Source organism: Oryctolagus cuniculus, chromosome 18, assembly GCF_051225735.1.
Source record: "Oryctolagus cuniculus isolate XC-2025 breed Fujian yellow rabbit chromosome 18, ASM5122573v1, whole genome shotgun sequence".
Taxonomy (NCBI): Eukaryota; Metazoa; Chordata; class Mammalia; order Lagomorpha; family Leporidae; genus Oryctolagus; species Oryctolagus cuniculus.
In genome coordinates, this window is record NC_142884.1 from 23951266 (window position 1) to 23962080 (window position 10815).

The 10815-nt window shown below is 66.9% G+C and overlaps 1 protein-coding gene across 1 annotated transcript; it reads left to right on the forward strand.

Moving 5' to 3' along the window:
* The first annotated feature begins 249 nt into the window (after positions 1-249).
* Positions 250-10603, forward strand: LRP3 (LDL receptor related protein 3). The gene is made up of 7 exons (XM_051846718.3): positions 250-957; positions 2326-2373; positions 6483-6621; positions 7735-7949; positions 8242-9358; positions 9562-9694; positions 9953-10603. Exons 1-7 carry the CDS (start codon positions 885-887, stop codon positions 10529-10531), a joined length of 2304 nt encoding a protein of 767 aa, XP_051702678.2. The 5' UTR covers positions 250-884; the 3' UTR covers positions 10532-10603.
* Positions 10604-10815: the final 212 nt, after the last annotated feature.

A 10815-nucleotide genomic window follows, 5' to 3' on the forward strand; every position in this document is an offset into this window, starting at 1 on the left:
GGTCCCTCGGAGGGGGTGCGTTTCCCGAACCCTCCCTGGGGGTTCACCACCAACCTCTCACAGGCCTGGAGAGGTGTGGGAGCCTCACAAGGAAGACGGGCCTCGGCCCCCTAGACAGCCCCTTCTTGTCTCAACCCCCCGCCTCCCCCCCCCCCCCGCCAATCCCCCCCCCCCCCCGCCCCGTCACAGCTGCTGTGGCTCCGGATGCGACCTGCTCGTGGATCCCCGAGGAGGCCACGCAAGAGGTGATCCAGTCCCTGGGCGTCCTGTCCACCACGAAGGCGCGGGACCCGGCGGGGCCGCGTGCGCGGAGCTGTCCAGCACCCCGAGGCGGGGCGTGCGCCCCCCAACCCCCCGCCTGCCCGCCCCAGCCGCCTCCGCCCGCCCTGCCAGCGCCACTGCGGCTCGGCGGGCGCGTCACGTGGGCGGCGCGGCGCGGCCTCCAGGCTCCCGGCGCGGGCGAGGGGCCGCCCGGAGGACAGACAGACCCACGGACGCACTGCCGGCGGCACCCGGCCGGGCGGGCTGGGCGCAGCGCGGGGCGGCCCGCTCGCCGCGGGGCATGGACGCGCAGGGGGCCCCCGGGAGCAGGCCGGCCACGGCGCGGCAGCCGGGGCTCGGGGTCAGCGGCGGGCGGGGGTCCTCCCTGGCGGCCGCCGCCGAGTCCCCGCGGGGCCCGTGACGCCGCGGCCGATGTGGCCCCGCGCGCGCTGCGGGCCTGCACCACCGCCGCCGCCGCCGCCGCACAAAGACGCCGTCTGCCCACGGGCAGCATCTGCCGCGCCGGTCCCAGCCGGAGCCCGAGCCCGAGCCCGAGCCGGAGCCGGAACCGGAGCCGGAGCCAGGGGCGCAGGAGGCGGCGCCCGCGCGCAGCCGGCCCCGGCATGGAGAAGCGGGCGGCCGCGGGGCCGGAGGGGGCTCCGGGCACCCGGGCGCAGCTCGCCGTTGTCTGCTTGGGTGAGTGGGCCGCACAGGCCGGGCGGGGTCTGGGCCTTGCCTCTCGCCTCTCGCCTCTCACCGTCCGGCACCGCTTCCTGGCCGGACCCCTCCGCGGCCGGGGCTTCCCGGAGCCCGCGCTGCGATCGCTCCCGCGCGCGCGGAGGCCACAGAGTGGGGCGCCTCCCCGGCACGGCCGCCTGCTAGGGTGTTAGGCTGCCGCCCGGCCTGGAATAACACGCCGGAGCCCGGGGTGAGCTGCACCCAGGCGGCAGTGCTGGCCGGCGCCTGGGGTCCGCCGCGGCTGGGGTCGGCAGGGAGCAGCTCTGGGCCCCGGGACTGGCGACAGAGGCTAGGCCGGCTGTCCCAAGAAAGAGCTGTTTCCTGGTGGAGTCGGGGCGTGGGCGCCCCGCAGATGGGGACCCAGGATGCCAGGGCGGAGGCGGCTGCGTGAGCGACTCCTTTTCCCTTTGTGTCGGCCCAGCGGCGGCTGGACCCCTGGTCAGCCCGGGGCATCGCTTGGGGAGGGCAGGGGAACCTGTCCAGGCCCACACCTGGGCGGGAGCGGCTCCTGCCTTGGCCAGGAGCCTCTCTGTCTACCTTTCCAGACCCCGTGTGCGGGAGAGGGGGAAGGAAGGGGTTAAACCCTCAACCCACATGGCTCCTTTATTTACCATGGTGGAGGAGGGAGGCCATGATGGGAGCTGGGGGTCATTAGGGGACACCCAGTGATGTCACCGATGAGGGCTCTGCGGCCCCACAGGTTTGCTGAAGTGAATAAGAAATGCGTTTGTGTTCAGCCTTGCTCTCCCTGCCCTCCAGCAGTCAGGGGCTGTGACCCTGGAGGGAGGCTCCTGCCTGGGGACGGGGTGGGACTGAATTCCCCAGAGTGCCCACCCTGGGGTGGGGATGGGGGCCCTGTGCTCTGGGCTCTGAGATGCTGCCTCCAGCCCAGGACGTACCCCATGGAGGGGCTCCCAGAGAGGGTGGCCCGGGTTGTTTGCCTCCCTTTTGAAGGTCAGGGTGGCACTGTCGCCCTCCTGCTGTGTGTCCCCGTGAAAGGGGGTGGCTCTCCCTCGCCCACTGTTGGGTGGTTAGGCCAGGGATGACAAAGCCCCTTAGAGGGAAGATTGATAAGCAGAGCCACCCCCCACCCCAGACTGAGCAAGGGTACCTCTCTGATGGGTGGCCCCAAGCCTGACAGGACATCCCCAGCCCCCCAATTCCCTCCAGGGTCTTCAGGACACCAGAGGTAGGGACAAGAGTCTCTGGGGCAGCCCCAGGCCAGCCTCGAGCTCAGGTGTGGTGTCCTGTGCCCTGGGACACCTGCCACTGGCCCTAAGTCCAAGAGCCACGCCTCCTCCACTGACCCTTCCGTGTCTCCCACAGTGAACATCTTTCTCACTGGGAAGCTCAGCAGTGCAGGTCCTGCCTTAGGTGAGTAATCCACTTCTCCCCTTCTTCCCTCCTCCCCAGCCCTTCTGCCTTTGTGACCTCTGAGGACAGGCCTCCAGGGTCCTGGCTCTACCCTGAGGCGACCTAGCCTCTTGTGTTTCTTTTCTGGATTACGGAGGACCTGGGCATGCTTAGGAAACAGCCTCAGTTTCCTCTTCTGCAAAATGGATCAATAGCTGCTGCTTAGGGTTCAGTGAACCCATGAGGCAAGATGCATAGCCCAGTGCCTGGTACGTGGCAATGTAGTCCAATACCGGTGCAAACCGCCCAGGTCCCATGCAAGCGACAGATTGTGCCTCCTGTAGGTTCTCTGAGAGCCAGAAGGTGCCAGGGGATACCACCTGTTTTAAAATAACACTGGATTTAATTGGTAGAGGTGTGACTGAGTAAGGGGAGTATTGCTGGAGCTGACTTGCTGGCTTTGTGGAGAGAACGGGGCCATGCCACGCCCTGCAGGGCTACAAGGGAGCTGCCAGGTTTGGTCCGGCAGAAGCAGGAGCGAGGGGAAGGCAGAGGCCAAGCAGAGCACAGCAAACAGCTTAGGGCTGGCTAGCATAAGTGGTTCTGGGGGGCTTGGGCTGTCGGTGGGCTCAAGCTACCTGACACCTGGCCCTGGGATTCCTGAGGGCAGGGGGAACGTGGCTGCGGTGTGAGTTACACAGGTGGTTGGCATGGCAGGTGCAGCCTCGGAAGGGGAGTTCTGGGCAAACTGATTGACAGCAAAGGAGGGAGCACTTTGGCCTTAGGGCATCCGGATCTAAGAAGACACGGGGCTCGGACTCTGCTCCTGTTGGGGCCGGTCTGCCTGTCCACTGGCCAGCCTTGGGCTCTGGCCCGTCAGGAGCAGGAGAAACAGCTGGGTCCATCCCACCAGCATTGCTGTGGGGCTGGAGTGAGCCATTGCCGCAGTGTTACCAGGAAACCTGGTCAATCCCCGGGAACCCTGATTATGCAGGTACCTGGGGTTGCTAGCTCTGCTCAGGGCTCAGCTCGCTACAGATGCCCACTGAGGCTGGTTCAGGCTGTGGCCTGGAGCCCTCGGGCAGGGCACCCCTGCTGGCTGTGGCAGCCCAGAGCCCACGGAAGCTGCTTTCCCCTGGCCTGTCTCAAGGACTCAGCCTTGTTCCCCTCTTGGTGTTCTCTGCACCTGCACGCCGTGCTCTCTGTAGCCTGCCTGCCTCTGCTGCCTGGGGGCTGCCCCGCCCAGCACTGAGCAACCCCAGCCCTGCCTGACATCCCAGACCCACCGTGGACGGCCAGTGCTTCCATCCCGACTTCCAGGATGGCCCCACCTGGGTCAGGTGTCTGTGGCCGTGGTGGGGAGTGGAGCTGGTTGTGTGAGCTGTACACGCAGCGGGTGGGGCCATCCCTCAGTGGGAGCCAGGGCCCTGGCCCTCATGGGGTGCAGCTCTGATCTCGCTAGGGTTGCTAGCCAGCTTCCGGCTGCCCAGGGTGCCCCTCCCGGTGTGGCTCTGTGACTGTGTTTTCAGGCCTTTCTCTGTCCTTCCTGCTGTGACGGAGCCTGGGCCAGGGACTGCTCCCCAGCCCCTTCTCTGCCCTCAGATACTCTTGAGGGCCAGGCTGGCTGCCCAGGGACCTCATAGGACTTCCTGCTCAGCCCCTGAGCTGCCCGGCTATGCCAGGCACTGCCTGGGCTCAGTGACCTACCCCCTGCAGCCTCCTGACCTCTGGGCCCTGCCTCGTGGCCACTGTGGCCCGGGGCAGTGAGCCCGGTGGGGCCCCCAGCCTGTTCTCCACCCCGCTGGCGACTGCCCCGGCTGCTGGGTGGTCTCCCAGCTCCTGGTCTCTGGCTCACCCAGGGACCTGACCACCTCTGGACACGGGCTCTGCAGAGGGAGCCGCATCAGGCCTGCTCTTGTCCTCTGGGGAGTGTTGGACCAGGAAAGGAGGGTACAGGCAATCTTCTCAAAGCAGGTGCGCTCCGGGTGCAGCTCACACAGCCCTCTGACTGCCCCCAAGTCCCAGACCCCTCTCTCCCCGTCACTGGCCCTGAGAACATGCAGCCCCCCCTTCTCTTCTCACTGCCTGCTCACCCTGTCAGGACCCTGCCCTCCTCAGGGGGGCCCCCCATCCCAGTCACAGGAACATCTGCCTGGACGAGATCTCCCAGCAACCCCTCCCACACAAAGCAATTCCTATTGACTCCATTTGGCAGATGGACAAGTTGAGGCCTGGGGCAGAATGGGTGGTGCCCTGGGGTGGGAATGAGGCTCCCGTCACAGGAAGAGCTGGGGGCAGCTGCTCGCGAGCCCGTCGGGGGAGTTCCCGGCCTGCTGCCCAGAGCCCAGCCTTCTTCCTGCTCCACACCTGCTCTGCAGGAGGCTGGGCTCGCAGCTGTGCAAACCCCAAGCCCCTGGGCCCCCTCTGGAGAAGAGCAAAAGTTAAATGGGTGCTGGTGGTCGTCTAGTCATCTCCCAGGGGACCCAGCAGAGGCCCAAGAGGGACAGGCATTGTGTCTGCAGCAGGCCAGAGAGAGCCAGGGAGCAGGTGACACCTGGCAGGAGGCCCTGGATCTCTCCTGGTCACTGATAAATGTCTCAACAGGGTGGGCCATCTGTTGTGTCCCTTAGAGAAGGCCTCTGGGGCCGAGGTAGGGGTGGACAGGACCCTGCTGCGCCCCAGGCCCTGTCCTTGTTGGGGCTGGGGGCATGGGTGAACGAGGGGTGGTTCTCGCCTCTTGGCTCCAAGGCTGATGCTTCTTTAGGTAATGTGGGAGAAGAGGGACCCTGCCCTCTGTCTCCTGAACTTCCAGCATGTCCAGCATGCTCCCCCCGGGAGAGACACCTCCTCCAGGGTGTCCCAGGTCAGTGAGAACCACGTGGCTGGTGGCCTCACGCATCCAAGGGAAGTGGCTGTACACGTGTGGGTGTGTAGCACCTGAATCCCTGCCCTGAATAGTCCTTGCTCCTCTCGGCTGGGGGTGGAGGACGTAAGCTCTGATTTTCTGGGTGAGAAGCTAGGCCCCGGGGAGGCTGTGTGAGCACCCCGCGGATAGGCGCCGGCTCGTGCCCCATTGGCTGGGACTATTGGTTGTGGCTGTGATGGTGGCCAGCCTTGCCTTCAGGCTGCTGGTGGAGTTTGTTCCAGTCCTTCGATGCCCTCCGGAGCCATTGGCAGGAAGGTCGCCGACTCCTGGTGAGTCATGGTGTCAGCATGTGCAGAGCTCGTAGGGGGTCAGCCCATAGCTGGTCCCCAGCAGGCTTGAGCTGTCTGCTTCGTCTGGTCACTCCCTTAACTGGGCTCCTGCGGTAAGGGAGGTCCTGTGTGGCATCCGGGGATACGGTGTTGGCCCAAACTACGCCAGCCCTGCCTAGGTCACCACACTGTCCCAGCAGTGGAGAGAACTCTCCTTCCAGGGCCACAGTGGGAGGTGGGGTCTCTGGGCTTAGAAGAGGGCAGTCACTTGTCTCTCTGAGCCTTTGTCACAGGCCATGGTGAGGGTCAGGTGAGCCAGCCTGCTGAAGGGGAGGAGCCCGCTGCCCAGTCCTGGGAGGGCCAGGGCCCACTGCGTTGCCCCAGCTGGGTTGGGCAGAGGGTGTGGGAATAATGGGTGGGTTAAAGTGAGGACCAGGGTGAATCCTAGCTCCTGCACTCACTGGCTGTGTGGCCCTGGGCAACTCGCTTACCCTCTCTGGTCACATCATCCACCTCCAGTGGCCTCCTATGTACACTCAGGATAAAACCCAGATTCCATGCCTGCATTTCCAGCTACATGGGGACACTGCCACCTCCCTTCAGGCCTGTTTTGTAATCTCTAAAGCCCCTGGGGTTCTGCATGGAGTCTGTGCCACAGGGCAGGCCTGTCCATCGCACCAGCCTGCCTACCGCTCATGCCTGACCTGAGCCCTCTGTACAGAGTTCTCCCCTCGAGTGCTGCGGCTGCAGCTGCCCCAAGTCCAAGTGGGTCCTCGTGACCCTTGCATACACACTGCGTCCATGAAGCCTTGAGTTGTAACTTGCCCTTGACCCTCACCACGGCTTGAGGCCGTGGCTGCACTTGAGCCTTCCCTGTGGGACCTGTGCCATGGGGAGGGGTGGGGCTGCCATTTCCCAGCCTCCTCTCCTGACAGCCGCCTGCAGCGGGAAGCTGGAGCAGCACACAGAGCGGCGTGGTGTCATCTACAGCCCGGCCTGGCCCCTCAACTACCCCGCGGGCACCAACTGCAGCTGGTACATCCAGGGGGACCGCGGTGACATGATAACCATCAGGTGAGAGGCCTGGGGCGGGCTCGGAGGGCCTCCACGCGGGCCGGGCGAGCGAGCCTGTGTGTGGGCACACCGGTGTGCTGTAGGCGTGTGCGAGCCCATGACTGGGCAGGCATAAGGAGTGCCTGTGTGAGCACACACATATGTGTACACGAGCCCATGTCTGTGCAGAGGGCAAGTGTGTGCCCATGTGGGTACGCACGTGTGCCCAGCTCCCTGGTCTCCTTGGGCCTCCGTGGCTGGGTGCCCCGGGTCCCTTTAATGGGAGGTGAGGACAGTCAGGCAGCTCGGCCCTGGCAGGAAGGGGACCCCGGGCTCTGGTGGGCACAGCCTGGCTGTCTCTGAGGTCACAGAGGTGCTGGCTGGAGGCTGGGCTGGCACTGAGCCTGCAGCAGGGCTTCCCCAGGGCGCCTCGGGGTGGTCTCTGTAAAGGAGGAACAGGGCAGGAGCCGGGGTGCTTGGCAGGGACGTGTGCAGGGCTAGAGTGGCCCTGACGAGCTGGGACCCTCGGCCTGGGGTAGTCATGGGGGCGTTTGATCGGATCCCATCTGGAATACCAAGCCCAGAAGGCATCCCCCGACCCCTGCTACTCCCAGCAACAAGGAACAGGGCTGCTCACTTGCAGGGGCTGTCCTGGTGTCTGTGCCGTGGGCTCTGGGGTCTGGGGTCAGTGTTTCCAGAGGGTGCAGCCTCATCCCTCTGTGCTGGTGCCTTGGAGTGTGTGCTGGAGTTGGCCCCAGGAGTCCCTGTGTGGGAGGGACCTGGGCCCTCAGGCCTCTGCCCCTCAGGGAGGGGTGTGTGTGTGTGCAAGATCCTTATGGCCCCTCTACTTGGCCTCTGAGCTGGGGATGCTGGTGTGGGGGGCAGCGAGCTGCCCTGGAGCTGAGCGAGACCAATGAGACCCAGGGCTGCCTCGGACCCCTGGATGGGCACGGGGTGAGGATGGGTGGCCGGGAGTGGAGGAGTTGGGCAGCTGGAGGGATGAGGGGCAGGGGCGGTGGGGGCGGGGCTGGCTGTCCCTGTCACACACTCCAGCCTGACCCCCTCTGCTGGTGCTTGGCCGACGGGGGGCCGTGCGTGCCCACCCACAGCTGCGTCCCTCATCTGCCCCCGCAGCTTCCGCAACTTTGATGTGGAGGAGTCCCACCAGTGCTCCTTGGACTGGCTCCTGCTGGGCCCAGCAGCCCCGCCCCGCCAGGAGGCCTTCCGGCTCTGCGGCTCCGCCATCCCTCCGGCCTTCATCTCGGCCCGCGACCACGTCTGGATCTTCTTCCACTCCGATGCCTCCAGCTCTGGCCAGGCCCAGGGCTTCCGTCTCTCCTACATCCGAGGTGACGCAGGGGCAGGGCCGGGCAGGGCCAGCATGGAGCCTTTCTCGCACAGGGGTCCGGGCAGGGTTAGAGGACATCCACACGGTTCCCAGGATGGGGCGAGGCTGTGGCGGCTTGTGCTGCGGCCCTGGGGTGCTTCAGCACCCTCCGTGTACGGACCCCACTTCCCGGTCTCAGGTCTGAGCCCACACCCAGATGGGGACCCATCTGCCTCTGCTGGGCCCAGTGGTCCTGTGTCGGAGGGAGGCTCTGCTGTCCCCTGACGGCCTCCCATGACCTCTCTGCCCCACAGGGAAGCTTGGCCAGACGTCCTGCCAGGCGGATGAGTTCCGCTGTGACAACGGCAAGTGCCTGCCCGGCCCGTGGCAGTGCAACACTGTGGACGAGTGTGGAGATGGCTCCGACGAGGGCAACTGCTCGGCGCCAGCCTCTGAGCCGCCGGGCAGCCTGTGCCCCGGGGGCACCTTCCCGTGCAGCGGGGCGCGCTCCACACGCTGCCTGCCCGTGGAGCGGCGCTGCGACGGCACCCAGGACTGTGGCGACGGCTCCGATGAGGCCGGCTGTCCCGACCTGGCATGTGGCCGGCGGCTGGGCAGCTTCTACGGCTCCTTCGCCTCCCCGGACCTGTTTGGTGCTGCCCGCGGGCCCTCTGACCTTCACTGCACGTGGCTGGTGGACACGCAGGACCCGCGGCGCGTGCTGCTGCAGCTGGAGCTGCGGCTGGGTTACGATGACTACGTGCAGGTGTACGAGGGCCTGGGCGAGCGCGGGGACCGCCTCCTGCAGACGCTGTCCTACCGCAGCAACCACCGGCCCGTGAGCCTGGAGGCGGCTCAGGGCCGCCTCACCGTGGCCTACCACGCCCGTGCCCGCAGCGCCGGCCACGGCTTCAACGCCACCTACCAGGTGAAGGGCTACTGCCTCCCGTGGGAGCAGCCATGCGGGGGCAGCGGCGAGGGGGACGGGGGCGACACGGGCGACCAGGGCTGCTTCTCGGAGCCCCAGCGCTGCGACGGCTGGTGGCACTGTGCCAGTGGCCGGGACGAGCAGGGCTGCCCGGCCTGCCCGCCCGACCAGTACCCGTGCGAGGGTGGCAGCGGCCTGTGCTACGCGCCTGCCGACCGCTGCAACAACCAGAAGAGCTGCCCCGACGGCGCCGACGAGAAGAACTGCTTCTCGTGCCAGCCGGGCACCTTCCACTGCGCCACCAACCTGTGCATCTTCGAGACGTGGCGCTGTGACGGCCAGGAGGACTGCCAGGACGGCAGCGATGAGCACGGCTGCCTGGCCGCCGTGCCGCGCAAGGTCATCACAGCCGCCCTCATCGGCAGCTTGGTGTGCGGCCTGCTGCTCGTCATCGCCCTGGGCTGCGCCTTCAAGCTCTATTCCCTGCGCACGCAGGAGTACAGGTGGGCGCGCCCGGGGTGCCGCGGGCCTCACATCCCTCGAGGGAGGCCCTGGGTGCCCTGTCTGCCCAGCCGGGCCCTGGGCCTTCCCAGCGCGGACTGCTCCCATTCCCTGGGGTCTGATGGAGGGGCGGGGCCCTGAGACCTGTTGCCCTGGCAGGTGCCGGCCAGCCCTGCCATGCTGCCCCTCTGCCCGCTGCTTGCAGGGCCTTTGAGACCCAGATGACGCGGCTGGAGGCTGAGTTTGTCCGGCGGGAGGCACCGCCGTCCTATGGTCAGCTCATCGCACAGGGCCTCATCCCCCCTGTGGAGGACTTTCCTGTCTACAGTGCATCCCAGGTGAGCCCCACTGGGCCTGAGACCCCACAGGGCCCAGGCTTCCTGCTGGACTGCAGAGAACACCCAAGACCTGGAGGCCGAGGGGCCAGGTGGGACAGGTGCGGGCTGGACTGGTCCAGGCGGGGAGAGGAGATTGGGCAAGGTGGGGGGTGATGACCAGGCTGGAGGCGGGGCATAAGGTGGTCTCCTGGGGTCTTGGTCCCCTCCCCGGGGGGGTGTATGGACCTCTGCCCTCTCAGCCACTGCCCCCCACTGCAGGCCTCAGTGCTACAGAACCTTCGCACCGCCATGCGGCGACAGATGCGGCGCCATGCCTCCCGCCGGGGGCCCTCCCGCCGCCGCCTCGGCCGCCTCTGGAACCGGCTCTTTCACCGGCCGCGGGCACCTCGGGGCCAGATCCCACTGCTGACCGCTGCACGCACCTCACAGACGGTGCTGGGCGACGGGCTCGTCCAGCCCGCACCAGGGGCCGCCCCAGCGCCCCGGACGGACACAGGCAGCCCCCGGGCAGCCAGCGACGGGGCCCCCAGTGCCCCTGGCCATGCACCAGAAGGGGGACCTCCGGGGCCAGTCCCAGCCTCCAGCCTGCGAGACCCAGAGTGCAGGCCTGTGGACAAAGACAGAAAGGCCCGCAGGGACCCGCCAGTGGACAGCTCGGCCCCTGCGGACACGCCCCGGGAGCCCTGCTCTGCCCAGGACCCCCAACCCCAGGCTCCCACTGCCAGCAGCACCCTGGGCTCCCACCCTCCAGAACCATTGGGGGTGTGCAGGAGCCCCCCGCCCCCCTGCTCCCCAACATCGGAGGCCAGTGACGACGAGGCCCTGCTGGTGTGCTGACCCGCAGGACGCGCTGGTGATGGCCACAGCCCCGCTTTGTAACCAGGGAATACACAGTCGTTTCTACCCGGACTCTGCGTCCTTTCTTACAGAGAGAGAGAGAGAGAGAGAGAGGCCCCCTCGGTGGTCCCAGGGAGGGGCTGGCCCTCAGCCAGCGCTGCATCAGCACGACGCCACCCTGGGGTGGGCACGGCAGGAGGCAGGAGGGAGCATCCAGGGGCCCCATGCTACCCCCGCTAGCTCCTTTTCCAGACAAGCAGCGGGTGGGCTGGTCCCTGAAGAGT

What these genes read in the sequence shown, in the direction of transcription:
- LRP3 (XM_051846718.3), top strand. Translation starts at nt 885, where the DNA reads ATGGAGAAGCGGGCGGCCGCGGGGCCGGAGGGGGCTCCGGGCACCCGG. An exon ending in CCGTCTCTCCTACATCCGAG is followed by an intron (nt 7,950 to 8,241) that starts GTGACGCAGGGG and finishes TCTGCCCCACAG; the next exon opens with GGAAGCTTGGCCAGACGTCC. An exon ending in CTGTCTACAGTGCATCCCAG is followed by an intron (nt 9,695 to 9,952) that starts GTGAGCCCCACT and finishes CCCCCACTGCAG; the next exon opens with GCCTCAGTGCTACAGAACCT.